General features: G+C 43.4%; 1 protein-coding gene across 1 annotated transcript; it reads left to right on the forward strand.

Moving 5' to 3' along the window:
* The first annotated feature begins 1,168 nt into the window (after positions 1-1,168).
* Positions 1,169-14,521, forward strand: LOC115403339 (actin-related protein 3-like). Its single transcript, XM_030112200.1, has 12 exons — positions 1,169-1,383; positions 5,679-5,734; positions 5,872-5,996; positions 7,699-7,809; positions 7,901-7,996; positions 8,091-8,198; positions 9,998-10,141; positions 11,117-11,290; positions 12,606-12,698; positions 12,872-12,997; positions 13,160-13,243; positions 13,936-14,521. Exons 1-12 carry the CDS (start codon positions 1,340-1,342, stop codon positions 14,029-14,031), a joined length of 1,257 nt encoding a protein of 418 aa, XP_029968060.1. The 5' UTR covers positions 1,169-1,339; the 3' UTR covers positions 14,032-14,521.
* Positions 14,522-15,895: the final 1,374 nt, after the last annotated feature.

Here is a 15,895-nt window from a genome sequence, read left to right on the forward strand (position 1 = left end):
CTCATCCCTGCCGCTTCACACTCGGCTGCGAACCGCCCCAGTGCATGCTGTAGGTCCGGGTTCGATGAAGCCAACAGGACAACATCATCTGCAAAAAGCAGAGATGAAATCCTGTGGTTCCCGAACCGGACCCCCTCCGGCCCCTGGCTGCACCTAGAAATTCTGTCCATGAAGATTATGAACAGAACCGGTGACAAAGGGCAGCCCTGCCGGAGTCCAACATGCACCGGGAACAGGTCCGACTTACTGCCGGCAATGCGGACCAGACTCCTACTCCGGTCATACAAAGACCGGACGGCCCTTAACAAGGGGCCCCGGACTCCGTATTCCCGGAGCACCCCCCACAAGACACCACGAGGGACACGGTCGAATGCCTTCTCCAAATCCACAAAACACATGTGGACTGGTTGGGCAAACTCCCACGAACCCTCGAGCACCCTATGGAGGGTATAGAGCTGGTCCACTGTTCCACGGCCAGGACGAAAACCGCATTGTTCCTCCTGGATCCGAGGTTCGACTATCGGTCGGATCCTCCTCTCCAGTACCCTGGAATAGACTTTCCCGGGGAGGCTGAGGAGTGTAATCCCCCTATCAACTTGACAATTAAAATGTTAAAATCCATTTAATGACGTCAAATGTGGAAACTCACTATTTTCAAAACAACAAATAATATTTTTGAACAGTGAAATTATATTTTACAATGTACGTCAATCTTTAATGAAGGGCTGAAGTTGTTTATGTGAACAGATTCTTCCAGGAAAACATAGAAAACAATGTTGTGGCAACTTTACAACTGCATTTGTCTTTTTAAAGTGGATTCATAAACAAAGTAAGATTGTGTTGGTTTATTGGTGAACCTTAAATGAGAAATTTAATAATATAATTTGATGATAATGGGTGGGGCCCAATTGACAGCTGCTTATCCCCACCCCCATGGATGGGTAGCTCCACCCTTCTGCCGAATATATCCCTCATTGATTAGTCCCGCCTTTCTAGCTTAGATCCGCCCTCCAGCCTCATCTCTCGGCTGTAATGTCTAGGTCCGCCCTCCGCCCCGCCCTCCCCGTCGTAGCCCCGCCCTCCCGCCCCTCGCCTGTTAGCCCCGCCCTCCTCTCATAGCTCCGCTCTCGGCCCCGCCCTCCCTCATCGTCCCGGTTTTCCGCCATCTTGCCTCTCCCCTGCTGCTGGCTGCTGTGTACGGAACAGGAAGCGTCGGTCCGGCTCCGTGCTCCGGGCTCACAGAGGTTCCGCCTGCGGACGGCTCAGCAGCAGCTCCTCCTCCGCCTTTGCATCGTTTTTTTTTTCGACGAGGCAGCGGAGGCACCGCAGACACCGGGCCATGGCTGGACGGTTACCGGCGTGTGTAGTGGACTGCGGCACCGGGTGAGCTGTCGTCGGGGGACGGGGTGAGGTGTTGTCGGTGTAGCCGGGGGTTAGCGGGGCTGTCACTGGGTGTGTTTCTGTCTCTGTGCAGCACAGAGCTAAAGCTAACATGCTAGCTGGAGTGTTTATTCCTCTGTACCAATACAGAAATCAGAGCAGCTGCACATTGATGTTGCTGCTTGTTATTTTCTGCAGTTTTCTCCTCCAGCTGTTGTTTTCTGGCTCTCTGCAGCTGGAGCAGCTAGCAGGGCCCCTCTCCTCCGCCTCCTCCCCTCCTCCTCCTCCACACAGCTGGATTCATTCATTGCTCCTTTATAGCAGCTACATCCAGACGCTGAGATTCTTTTAGTGCTTGCTTCACTCCATGTTTGCTCTGTTTTTACTGGATAATGGTGTATGTTTTGTGGAGGTAATGTGTGAGAAGTGTGTAGGTGATCACTGCTGCTTCCTCCCTGCCTGCACTTCCTCCTTCACGCTTTTTACTCCATATATGGGCCTTTCTCTCATCCAGCCTGTTTTTTTCATTAACTTCTCTAATTTCTGTTCAAGCCTTCTTCCTGGATCGGATCTATCAGTGTGAACTGAAATGTTCAGACTTGAATGTTTTGCAGGATCCTGCAGCTTTGGTCCTTCATTCATTTCTATAATGAACGTTTCTTTTTCACATCACTTTTTAATTTCGATGCAATGAACTTTTGTAGCGCTCTCAGAAGAATGCATCGGAAGTAAGTGTCCTTTGTAGCCAGTTGAAGAAAGTTTTTAACAACTTAAAGAGATTTCTTGTGCTTCTTAGGTTAGAAAACCTGTCCTCAGGTATGCTGTTTTTAACTAGGATCTTTATCCTTAAAACTACATTGTGGAAACTGCAGACTCCTTCTGTCCTCCAATATGACTTATTTGCAAAGATTCATCTCTGAAAGCCTTTTTTAGAATGAACCGTGTGTGTGTGTGTTTTACAGCAGCTTGATCCTTAGATTAAAACACTCTTCAGGTATTCAGGTGAACTGACTGAAACTGAAACACTTCTAAGATAACAGCAGTGTTTGTTTATGTTCATGAGGAGAAATATGTAGCAGAAGTAATTGTCTTCAGTTGGCAAGAACCTATGCTGTTTCAAATCCTGTCATAAAAGAAAACTGTAAGCTTTAGTTACATTTTGGTTGTTTGTTTACATGACAACAACAGCATGTCTTTTAGATCATGATTCTGTCTAAACAAGGACAACTCAGCTTGCTTGCACATACACACAGTTAATAGATTATTAATAATATTTTTTGGGGGGTCTGCAACATTTATGACCAAAAGAGACATTTTTGTTGTTTTCCACCAAATCAGATTTTTCTGGAGATGCAAAAACTATCTTAAAAAATAAATGGAAACATTGCTGTACATGCAAAATAAAAATATTTTAGAAATAACTTGTTTATATATTCAGTGTGTTTTCTTTGGTTTTTCCCATGGATTTTTACAGCTTTATCAATTAATCTATTGTTGCACCTTTTTAGTGATTTCAAACAGTTTCAGATGTTGTAGCAACATGAAACGTCTTTGACTGTTTTTGCCATTCGATCCATTTTTAGCTGTTAGCTTAGATGTTGTGTCAGGAGATTAGACCCCTTTTGAAACATCATGTATGCAACTGAGATAAAAACAATAACAAAATTCTGAAAGTTTAATTGGAGTTACTGCAGAGGTGCAGACCCCTTTATAACATCATCATCTGGATTAGCAGAGACACATTTCTCCTATACATCAGACACAGAGTAGAATTATATGTCAAAGGAGTTTAGTGCATTATAACAAAACACACCAACAGTTCCGGTTCAGTTTCCACCTGATCTGCTTGCTGTAAACATCCAGTTTATCTGTAGAAGTGTTAACCAGAGTCTGTTTGAGGAACAGCTCTCAGCCTGATATAATCTGGGTTAGATAAAAGTGTGGACTGGTCTTAATGAGCTCAGCTCAGGGTGTGAGGAGCTGTGAGGAGCTGCACAACACCTGGATGCACATGTGGTGTTTTATGTGAGTGATGGGGGAACTCCTGCTGTTCTTTTCACCCCATCTGCATTTTTATAAGCTGTTTTTGAGCATTTAACTGGTGAATAAATCACATATGTTACATCCAACCCAACACAGAGCATCACTGTGTAGAATATTTTGTGGATTATTCCTCAGTGCTATTCATTTCCTACTAAAATCCAATCTTTTTTTCCCACTTTGGCTTTCAAATGCATCAAAAAGTAAATTATTTATGCTTGATTGATATTTCTGTAGGGTTATGTCATTATTACTTAAGTCTTTTCTCCCCCTTAGAATGAATTTAATGTAAAAAAAAACACTAAAAAGAAGAACATTTGGAAACATATGTACGACTACACATATATAGAGATGAAGTTAAATGAAAAGATCCTGTTCAGAGTTTATGAATGTAACTTCCTGTTTGATGAGCAGGACTCAGCACATTCGTTACACTCGCTTCGCTTTCAGGGGCTAAAAATGGTTTGCATTGCTTGCATGTTGAGGCTTGAAACCGCTCGCTCTGCATACCTACACACACACACACACACACACACACACACACACACACACACACACAGCGGTGGGACAGTATCAGTGCAGCAGGAGGACGGGTTAGCTTGTGCTGCAGAGCAGATGGCTCCCACTATGGTCGCGACAACACTTTTTAAACTAACACGAAGACGATCCACAGTCTGTTAAAAGTGGAAACTTTTGGAGTCGGCTCGCTGCAGATGTTTCTAGCCTCTCCGTGAGTCACGCACACTTGAGCCAAGCAGTTACCACTTCCTGCCAGACAGAAAGCCTCTCAATGACCTGCTGCTACTATCAGGACACAGCACAGTCCCGGAAACATCGTAATCATGGGCTCATTCAGTCTTAAACAGGAAGTTTCTGCCTCTAAAATCCCACAAATCAGCTTCATAATTTGTTTTTTGTGCAGAACCAGCATTGCATTTCCTTTCTTTACTGTCATACCACATAGTAAATAACCCTCAGATTGACCTCTATTTCAGTTTCTGAATACGATCAGTCTGCATTCATCCCAGTTGATCCTCTGACATGTTTGTATCCGTCCGACGTGCTCAGCTCCAGCTGTGATCGGCATTTCTGCCCATGTTTGTGCAGCCTGTCGAGGCAGGTGGAGTCAGACGTGCTGGGACTCTTTCTGTGGTATGAAGGAGTTCACACTGCTGCTGTTTCAGCCACCTCAGGGTTTAAGTTTTTCGGTGCTGAAATCTTCCCTCTGAATATTTTTGAAGTTCAGTGAATGGCTCATCACTTTTGTATACTGGAATCAATTCTGCACTGATGCTCGATTTTGTGCCAAACTAGTATTTTTTTAACTGAACAAAAGCATACAGCACCGTTTGTTTGAAGTGGTGGTCCAAAAAAAAAAAACTCCTGGTGCGGTCCTCCGTGAACTGAAAGGAGCCACTGTTATGACCAGGATGTACTCTGTTTTGCCCTCAGTGCTTTGGCACTCGTCTGCACTATCCTCGATCTGTCCTCCGGGCTCCCTGCGCAGGAAGTGTGGAAGTCAGATCTGAGTCCGCCCGGGTCCGGACTCCGGACTACATCTGCACCACATGTGGCTGGATAAACAGACGGCAGGGCTGGATTAACAGGAGACAGGTTCTGGACTGGCTAAAATCGGGACCACATGTGGCTGGGTAAACAGCAGGCTGGTCTGGATGATCTGCAGCCTTTTGAAGAGGCTCACAGTGTGTGTCCACGTTGAATTCACCTGGTGGCTTTTAGTGATAACAATAAGTATCAAAATGATTGGATGGATTCGGACAAATTACCTGTTATACCTGAATCACAGTTCAGATGTCTCAGTTGGATAAATCAAATATATGACCCTGTACATATATTACTATTTCTATTTTTATAATGCATAGTTCATAATGTTCAGCCTGTTTATTAAATCCACGTCCAGAGTTCTTTTCAAGTTTCACTCCTCAGCTCTGTGTTAGCAGCACATGCTATTGATGTCTATTATTCATTCACAGTGCTGCCTGCTTGCTTCAGTTCCTGTTAAGGATGTTCAGTTTACACAGACGTGACTAGTCTTCAGTTTACAGACGGCTCATGAATGGCTCTTTTAGCGGCCACCCATGAACAAGCCCCGCTTCAGGAAACTGCTCCGCTCCGGGACAGTGACGGCATTGATCCCGACGTCAGCAGGAATAATCCTGGCTGGACTGAACTCCACCGTGGCGGCTGGCTGTGATTCGCGACACGTGAAGGCTTACTGCCTCTCTCTTCTCTTTCAGTTACACTAAACTGGGGTATGCAGGGAACACGGAGCCACAGTTCATCGTCCCGTCATGTGAGTATTTCACTCTTTAGTTCTTATTTGAGGTGAATACCTGCAGCCGTCTTAAAATATGTATTACTGCCCATTAAATATGCACGAGTCTGTGACAGGGCTCGTCCTTCTCCACCTGAACTGTCTTTTCTGGTCAGGTATCGCCATCAAAGAGTCGGCCAAGGTAGGAGACCAGGCCCAGCGGAGGATGATGAAGGGAGTGGACGACCTGGACTTCTACATCGGAGATGAAGCCGTAGACAAACCCACGTACGCCACAAAGGTACGCAGTGCTGATGGATCGATTCCAACTGGGTGGAGAAGCCAGTTTTATGCTTCGTTTGCACAACGATTTTTAGTAAAACTGCAAAGCTTTTGTAGTGTTTTGGGTGCATCAAGGGCGCCCAAAGCCAGTGAAAATGCAAGTTTTTGGCTCCGAAGGTGGAACATTTTGAAAATGGAGGAAAAAACAACTTTTCTGAAGCGCTGCTCCTGTGCATGTGCGCCATGGCAAATAGTGAATAATTCTTCTGAACGTGCTCTGCAGGTGGACAATAACAGTGTTTGAATTCAGAGCGTCAGGACGCCCAGTCCTTATTCTCCTCAGACTTGGTAGTGTCAGAGTTGAGATTCTCTTGCAATAGCAATCCAGCCTAAAAAAAAAAAAACAGGCAGTTTGCACTTTAAGCCAGCCTGCAGGAGGCTCTGATCCAGCCCGCCAAACCACCAAGCGAATTGTAAGAATGCGAAGGAAAACATTGATTACGTGAAATGTTTCTGAAGGTTAGCTAACACAACTGATGTGACATCAGTGATGCTGCCATGAAAGATATCAAACTAGCATCAGTCTAAAAGCCGTGCGGTCAGGGGTAGTTTGTAAAAACACCCATAATGCAACAGCTATAGGAGAAGGTTTTTGGACATTTTACTGTATTTTGCATCAGATTGTATCATTGAAATTGGCTTGATGTTGAGATTGTTGTCATTTTCAGTCATAATTGTTTGGTTTTGTGAAAATATAGACATTTTCATCAGATATATCCAGTTCCACAACACAAAAAACCCTTTCAAGTTTAAATTTAAAAGTGATCATGGCTCCATTTAGCCGGTTCAGTCCACTCTAGATGAAATTTAACTGTATGTGGTCCCTAAACTGAAATGTGTTCCACACTCCTTTCTTGGACAAACAAGCAAAGCATTCCCAGATCATGATGATTCCTCCACCGTGCTTCGCTGTTCAGATGATGTTTCCATATCCTTCCCCAATATATAATTGTGTGTTTGTCCACAACCATTTAACATACTGTTTATCGGTTATTGGAGGACTTTCTCAGGGGTTTCATAGTTTTAATGGCACTATTGCCAGTCTCATGATGTGTTTGTCCGATGTGTGAGCAGACATTTGAAGTTGTAGTTGAGTGTGAGCTGCATTCACACACAGATCTTCAGACAGATTGTGAAAAGATGGAGCCATATAAATTCAAATCGGTGTGGACTTTCTTAACTTCCCCTCATTTAAAGTGGTTTCTACTTCTCTGCAGTGAAAGTTCAGGTACAGCAGCTAAAACCATCAGGTCTGTTTCACTTCAGTTTCCCAGGAAGCCTCATGGCACCAGAAAACTGTCCCACTTCTCTAACACACTTCACTAACCTTATTTCCTCGATTGGAGCTTTCTGACCCAGAACCAGGAAACCTGGAAGTATCCACTACTTCACTTGTGCTTCTATAAAGACACTTCAAACAGTTTTTGAAACAACCAGATCACTTCTGAATTGATTTCATTTGCAGAATGAATTGTAGTAAATATCAGCTGGTTGGACACTTTTCTCCAACACAACAGAATTCAGCTCACGATGGTTCGAGTTCTTCATCAGAACACATCAGAAAACAAAGATTTCTTTGTACTTTAAACTGTGCTGTGCAGATATTTGATCAAGCTTTGAGCAGCGTGATCATTTGACATCGGTGATGTTTGACCCGACAGTGGCCGATCCGTCACGGCATCGTGGAGGACTGGGACCTGATGGAGCGCTTCATGGAGCAGATCATCTTCAAGTATCTGAGGGCCGAGCCGGAGGACCACTACTTCCTCCTGGTGAGAGAAGAAGCAGCTCCGCACACTCTGACCGGCTTCACGACCGACCGATCACAGTGTGAAGAAGCTGGGCTGCGTCTTGTGTTTGCAGACGGAGCCTCCGCTGAACACTCCCGAAAACCGCGAGTACACCGCAGAGATCATGTTCGAGTCCTTCAACGTCCCGGGGCTGTACATCGCCGTGCAGGTCAGCCTCGTCTCGTCTCACTGCATTTACTGCTGTGAACACACCACTGTTGGAAACTAATATGTGTGTGTGTGTGTGTGTGTGTGTGTGTCAGGCCGTGCTGGCGCTCGCAGCCTCCTGGACGTCCAGACAGGTGGGAGAGAGGACGCTGACGGGCACCGTCATCGACAGCGGCGACGGAGTCACACACGTCATCCCCGTGGTGAGTTCTCCGGATCGCTCACGTGCCTCGTGCCGCTCTCTGTGCGGCTGAACTTCTGGTCCGACCACCGGGTACGTTGTGGCTTTGAGGCGACGCAGCCGTCAGGTGATCAGGAGGAAACGCTTCACCCCAACCTGAAAACTATTTAATACCTCATTTATCAGGTTTTTGTCCTCAAAACTAGAGAATTTCCCTCTTTTCCAGAGAAGTCTGACTCCACCTGTCTCTCTGCTCAATACGAGCAGACTGCCCGGTTTAAAATAGAGCAGAGAGCCTCAGAGGGTGGAGAGAATTAGTCAGTTTGCAGAAATGTTCTCGCAGGAAATGGTTCGAGGCTGTAATAGACTGAATCAGCACATCTGTGACCGCCGCTGAAAGTGAGGAGCCAAACTCTCAGGAAGTGGCAGTCCACACTGAGAGATGTACGGAGGCTGCAGCTGCAGCTGGAACAGCTGTTCAATGTACGAAACACTGACATCAGGTTAATGGATTTATTTATAGCCGAAAACCAAACAGGCCAAACACTTCTGCTTTATTTGAAATGCCCTAATTTATTGTCAAGCAGAACAAATGACCTGTTTTTCTGAATTTAGTTGTGCCAGTCATATGGAGGGGAAGTTAGAACACCACTGCTGTTTAAGGAGGATATTAGTGCTGCTCGATATGTAACAAATACAAAGTGAATCAACATATAGATTTTCTTGACAACAGACTTCATTATTCTTGGGTTTGTTGCTCATGGGCTTAATGTTCGACACTCCTGATCTACGGCATGTTTTACGTGATTTCGTGCGGCTGTTTAAATGAGTGTTTATGGTGCGAAGCTGCCGTCACAGCATTCTGACAGTGAGTGTGAGGCAGTTCTGAATCCTCCTCTACGCCATGTTCACCCTGTCACTCTGGATTTTATTCCAAAACTTGACTGAAGCTGTGAAAAACATCCCGAGCCCTGATCTGCTTTCATACACTGAACTTATTGGTACTACTTCCTTTAAATCAGAGTCGCTTCCTGAAAATGTTGGTGAGAGATCACTTCACCGAAATCAAACACAGCCGTCTACTTAAAGTGATAAATTAGAAGTAAAGTTATAAACGAAGCTCACTATGCCTGAACAAGCTCTACTCTCCCATCAGTGAAAGGTCTGAAGCTGACAGTAACTGTTCCTCCATTCTACTGCAGTAAAACGTCAGGAAAAACTAATCAGCCTTTGATTTGTGAAAATATAAAACATAATTAGATAGATTCTGTTTTTCTCCCATGGACTGTAACATCAACGATGCTGTAACTACCAGTAATGTAATAATTAACCATAACATTAATCTGCCATTAGTGTCACAATTTTATCCTTTTTTTTCCATCTGAAAAGCCAATAGTGAAATAACCTGTCAATAGTTGGACGAAGTATTTGATCCATTGTTGTGATAACATTTAGCCAATAATCTAATAATATATTACATAAAATAGTAACATTAAAAAAATCTTTAAAACTGTATTAACTGCAGCCAAACTTGTAATAATTCATAAGTAAAACTGCATTTCTTGAAAATACATGTTTTTTAATGCAGTTTGCTAATCAGAATTCGGTGTAGCGGATGGGATTTGCTTAATGTTCATGGATCTGTCAGTGGAAACGGTTGCTGCACAGCTGTCACTTTAACACCAGTGTTTTCTAATCATGATCTGTGGTCTCGATCCAGACCAGCTTCATGGCGTCTCGCTGTGTTGAGGCAGAAGCTGGCAGACTCCAGTCGGGTGGGATCACAGCGGTGGGCTCTAACATCCTCTGTTCTCCCTGCAGGCCGAGGGTTACGTAATCGGCAGCTGTATAAAGCACATCCCCATCGCCGGACGAGACATCACCTACTTCACCCAGCAGCTCCTGAGAGAGCGGGAGGTGGGGATCCCGCCGGAGCAGTCCCTGGAGACCGCCAAGGCAGTCAAGGTACAGACCCACAATGCAGCTCACAGCTACAACCGCTTCTGCTGGGAAAGCTCCAGCGTTTGATTTAACTTCACTTTAATAGTTTGTCCTTGGAACAGGAGTCCTCTGTTTTCTTTTTAAAGGTAATCTGGGGGAGCTTCAAGGCAAACGTGTGAATCCATTTGGTTTATGCTTCATAACACTCCCTGAAGGGGCTGAAGTTTCAGATATCAAGCTAATTATAAAACTCGGAGTTTATTTTTTTATTTTTAGATCTGCCATTTCACAACATTTTATATTGCACAACTCAAAGGAAAAAAAATGTAAAGTTCCCCAATTTTCAATTTTGTTCAGTGCCGCAATTTTTCTGCCCAAAAATAAAATCTCTTTAATACTACACTGCAGAATATGTAGAAGATTGATCAGATTATGAAGAAAACTGAATCCATAAAATTGCTGTGATACCTGGACAATAACATGACAGCCTGTGAGAATGACTTCATCGCCACATTTGATGACTTTTGATTTCAGCAGATTGATAAAAGTACTAAATGTTCTCCTTTTATTCCAGAATCCTCAAATTCTTTAAAAAAGAAAAAAAGAACAAATGTTTGAATTGACTTGTTTCGTTTCTTATATTGTCTGATGCTCTTGTTTTTTTTTTTTTTTTTTGTTTTTTTTTTCATTTTCCTGTGACCGGACTCTTCAAATATGCTTCACCTCAGCAGAAAACTCATTTCGCTCCAATATGAAGCAGAGTTAAGCGGAAAAAAGACTCTTGAATTGTTCAGTTTGGAGAAAAATGAGCAGAGAAAGCAGACAATGTGTATTTCCTCACAGTGTCACTAGAGGGCGCTGTGTGCCCACCAGCGTGTGACTCCTCTCTCTCTCATCCTTCACACATCCTGCGCTCACATAATGAAAAAAACACGACCTCTTCAGTTCCTCTGAATCTAACACACACACACACTGTGTCTCCGGCTCTTTTCTCGCCAGGAGCGCTTCAGCTACGTGTGTCCAGACCTGGTCAAGGAGTTCAACAAGTACGACACGGACGGATCCAAGTGGATCAAGCAGTACACCGGCATCAACACCATCAGCAAGAAGGAGTTCACCATCGACGTGGGCTACGAGCGCTTCCTGGGGCCCGAGATCTTCTTCCACCCGGAGGTCAGTGTCTGCAGTGTCTGTTTATCCACACTGAGAAAAGAAAATGCTGAGCTGGATACAGTCTGGAACCAGTCTGGCAACATTTATCAACAAATAATCGTCATATTGAGAGTGAGCACGACTCCACAGCTGGATGCTCAGGGCAGCCATGATGGTGCTGCTTGCAGAGCTCCATGTTTTCTCAGGTGTTGCACTGTCAAAAGTTTGAGAACCACTGAACTGGAACTCAACACAGAAAATAAACGTAGCGTGTTTATTTATTTAGAGAAATGGAAACTTCCACGCTTCTCTCCTCTGTTTCCACACGAGTTCAGGAAGAAGACAAGCCGTATCGTCACCGGAGAGTTTGTTTGAAAACAGAGAGAAAAACCGTCTCAGCAGCCGTGTCTGACGCGGAATAAGTCCAGTATTAAAGTCGTGCACAGTGCGGAGAAGTCTGAATAATAAATCTAACGTTCTCAAACAAGCTAGAGCAGAAGTCCTGGACGATTCATGGTGCAGCATTAACTCCAACCTGTTTGGCTTTATCACGCTGCGGTCGTCCTCTTCTCAAACACACGCTGCAAACACCTTTTCCTTCACTGCATTTTGTGCAAAAGATTTTCACTGAAGCTGAAAAATTAAAAAAAAAAAACACATTTCTGAATGTCGTCACTTCATCTATTGATTTTCACAGAAAAATATAAAATCGATGTTTTGAGCTGAGATTTACAGGCAGAAGGCTGGAACAGAAGCGTTCACAGACTGTCTACAGATATAAAGAGGAGGAAAAAAGATCATGTAAACAAGTGAATAAGTAATAACTTAGAAATCATCAAACCTTTACTTTAAACTATACTTATCCAAGTACATGTATAATTTTACTTAATGCTTGTTAGTTTTATCATTTGCAGTAATATTAATCAGGTGTTGCTTTATGTTTGAGTCATTTTCAGAGTTAACAGTCATAACCAGTTCTAATATAATTAAAATGAAGCTGATTTTTTTTCCCCCTCCTGGTTTTGTGGCGCCCTCTGGAGGCCACAATCCTCTTAGCATTCGCCCATATTGCCAGAGTTAGGGTTAGAGTCAGTCGGCTCTATCTACTTTGTCAACCTGCTCTATCAACTTCACATGAAACTGAATAAAATGAAACCAATAAAATAAGTCAGTTTTCTTCCTTTTCCAAAAGTTAAACTGGAAAAAATGCATGAAGTCGGAGAAAGAAGTGTTATGAATATCTGTTTAAAATCTGGAATCTGAGTTTAGTTTAATTTGAGCAGCGAGTTGATGGAAACATGTAACGTCCTGTCTTGCTTGTTTTTCATGGTCCCAGTTTGCCAACCCGGACTTCACTCAGCCCATCTCTGAGGTCGTGGACGAGGTCATCCAGAACTGCCCCATCGACGTCCGGCGTCCGCTCTACAAGGTCAGAAGGCCTGCAGCGCTCTTCCAGTCCCCTGGCTCCTCTCTCTTTCTCTCTCAGGGGGATTTAATGCATTCAAGCTTTGATTCTAACTGTGAACTCACCGGTTCGAGAGCTCCAGCGGTTGACTGGCGCAGGTTTCAGGTGTGACGTGCTCCGCTGTGCTTCTCCTGCAGAACATCGTCCTCTCCGGAGGATCCACCATGTTCAGGGACTTCGGACGCCGCCTGCAGAGAGACCTGAAGAGGACGGTGGACGCCCGCCTGAAGATGAGCGAGGAGCTGAGCGGCGGCAAACTCAAGGTGAATAAATGACGCTGGAAAAACACCTGAAGCCCGTCACGCAAAACCGACCAACAGAACAATCTGCCGAGTGTTTGCGAGGCGTGTGACGCAGTGGACGGTGGCGTTCTGCCACTGCAGCCTCAATCTTTCTGATCGCTGTGTCTCTTCTTCCGTCCGCAGCCCAAACCGATCGACGTGCAGGTCATCACTCACCACATGCAGAGATACGCCGTGTGGTTTGGAGGGTCCATGTTAGCTTCCACTGTAAGTTCACCCGAGGGCAGATGTTACCAGGAGAGGCGGAATCTTGTTAGGAACTGTTGTGAAGTTTAATATAAACTAAATATTTGAGCACTGTAGTTTATGTTTTACCATCAGACATGTTTCGTTGTGAAATATCCTTCAATCTGAATAAACCTTTACTCCTCTAAAGCATCAAATCCTGCTGCAGATCAAGATCTGTTGATGCATGTAAAGAAACCCGAGTCAGTTTATATGAGAAACTTACTCTGAATTCTAACATTTGGCCGGACTTACAGGAAGTCAGAATTTAACCAGTTAACTGCTGGCTGAAGCAATTAACAAAAAAGTAAAAATAAATTAAATAACGTTTAAAAAAAATAGCCAGTGAAACAAGTTTTCCTTTGCAACAAAAAAATAAGAAAACAATTTAAAATCAATTAACACCAAATTAAAATTCAGAAATCTGGATCTAGCAAATAAAAACAGGGATTTGGTGATTTTTCATTTTTCTTTTCATTTTACGTTTTGAGATCAGAATGTTTAATCTGAAACAGTTTAAGATCCTGTTTCAGGTGAAAATGCATCGGTTGTCTTTTCACTTTCACCCGTTGCCACGGTGACTGAGTTCCACTTTAAGAGACGTTTCTAAAAAATTGTTTTCATCAGCTCTCAGCAGTGTCAACAGACGTCCATGTTTGTTTGTTTCCCCTCAGCCGGAGTTCTACCAGGTCTGTCACACCAAAAAGGACTACGAGGAGATCGGACCGAGCATCTGTCGCCACAACCCCGTGTTCGGAGTCATGTCCTAACTTTTCTGAGAGGAGGAGGAGGAGGAGGAGGAGGAGGAAGGTGGTGGTGAGGGAGGGGAGGTGGATTCCTCATCCAGGCTCTGGATGTGTGACGAGCTGGAGATCCAGACAGAATAAAATAAATTAGAAAAAAAAAAAAAGACTAAACAGACGGGCTGGAAAATATTGTGAATGTTCATTTATTGTTTTTTTTTTTTTCTTTTTTGATGTGAGGGAAAACAGAAGAAAACTTTAAGAAGTTTTCTGGTTGTTGAGCTACATGGAGGAGAGGAGGACGATGATGGTGGTGGTGGTGATGATGAAGAGGATGAGGATGTAGGTCGAAGATATTGACGATACCAGAGATGAGACAGACTCCTTGACGCCAGAACAAAGTATTTATCCTTAAAAAAAAAAAAGAATAAAAGAGTCCAGGACAGATCCGAGGACTCGTCCACCACTTCAGAACATTTTCTGTTGTCTGTGTCTCACGGTAAGAGCTTGTTTATATTTCATACTAAAGTTTTTTATATGTAAAACTTGGGACATGCGGGGTTTAAAGAGAGAGAAGATAATGAAACGATCCCTGTGTCAGTGAGAGACTGAGCTCCCGCCCTTTATTCCTTCTACGTGAACCCCCGTCAGGCCGGCTCTGAAAGAACAGAAACTGAATCAGAATGACTGTCAGACCAGTATTAGACTAGAAACTTTGTTTTTTATTGTTATTAAATACCAAACTATTAAAAGGATGGAATTTGTGTATTTAATGCCTTGCAACATTCCAATAAAGGCTCCAATTTGTTTCTAAGCTCCAGTCTCTTCATTTACTGAACGGTCCACTCTGAAGATAACATATGTTGAACCCAATGAGTGTTTTCAGACTATAAATCACAATTTTTGTTAGTTGATGAATCATGCAATTAATGTTAAGGAGGAAGTTCTATCAAAACCATGTGTGACCACTAGATGTCACTGTATGACAACAGAAAGCTGCTGCAGTACCACAGAAAAACCTTTAAAGCAATACTTCAACATTCTGGCAAACTGGCCCATTTAGCGCAATTATTTAGTCATTTCGAACAGTATACTTACTTTTTTGTGAGGGCGAGCTGTTGTTTATTCAGAGGTGAGTCGGGGAAGGTTTTCGGGACGGACACAATGGAAGTGGATGGTATTTTGGTTCCCCCTCGTCAAACTCATCAAATACACAATCCAACAACCCCAAAACACTTTGGTGGGCAAATTATAATCCGCACATTCACTACGCTGTGGAACACCAACAAATAATATTGTAGCGTTACGACACTAAAGCAAATACTGGGAACTACTTTTTCTTTTGAAATCACTACGCCCAGACAAGTAGTTCCGTCTTAGCAATATTCGCATAAACAACTCAATCTCGTAATTTTGCATTAATATTTCACAGCGTAGTGAATGTGCGGATTATAATTTGCCCACCAAAGTGTTTTGGGGTTGTTGGATTGTGTATTTGATGAGTTTGACGAGGGGGAACCAAAATACCATCCACTTCCATTGTGTCCGTCCTGAAAACCTTCCCCGACTCAACTCTGAATAAACAACAGCTCGCCCTCACAAAAAAAGTAAGTATGCTGTTCGAAATGACTAATGAATTGCGCTAAATGGGCCAATTTGCCAAAATGTTGAAGTATCGCTTTAAAAATGACGAGCATACAATCCGATTTCTTACAAAAACGACCAAATGCAGATTTGTTTTGAATTCAGCAAACCAGAGAGACATTCAAAGAAGTTGTCTTACATGTTGCATTCATTAAAGTCATCAGATTTAGAAAATGAAAAACTTATTGTCATCTTTCTTGAATTTCTTTTTGTAGATTCATATCATAAGTGTCTTTGCCGTTATATA

This window comes from Salarias fasciatus, chromosome 16 (genome assembly GCF_902148845.1).
Source record: "Salarias fasciatus chromosome 16, fSalaFa1.1, whole genome shotgun sequence".
In the NCBI taxonomy this organism is placed as follows: Eukaryota; Metazoa; Chordata; class Actinopteri; order Blenniiformes; family Blenniidae; genus Salarias; species Salarias fasciatus.

Coding starts and splice junctions, on each gene's coding strand:
- LOC115403339 (XM_030112200.1), top strand. CDS start 1,340: ATGGCTGGACGGTTACCGGCGTGTGTAGTGGACTGCGGCACCGG. Junction 1,384..5,678: donor GTAGTGGACTGCGGCACCGG/GTGAGCTGTCGT, acceptor CTTCTCTTTCAG/TTACACTAAACTGGGGTATG. Junction 5,997..7,698: donor AACCCACGTACGCCACAAAG/GTACGCAGTGCT, acceptor TTGACCCGACAG/TGGCCGATCCGTCACGGCAT.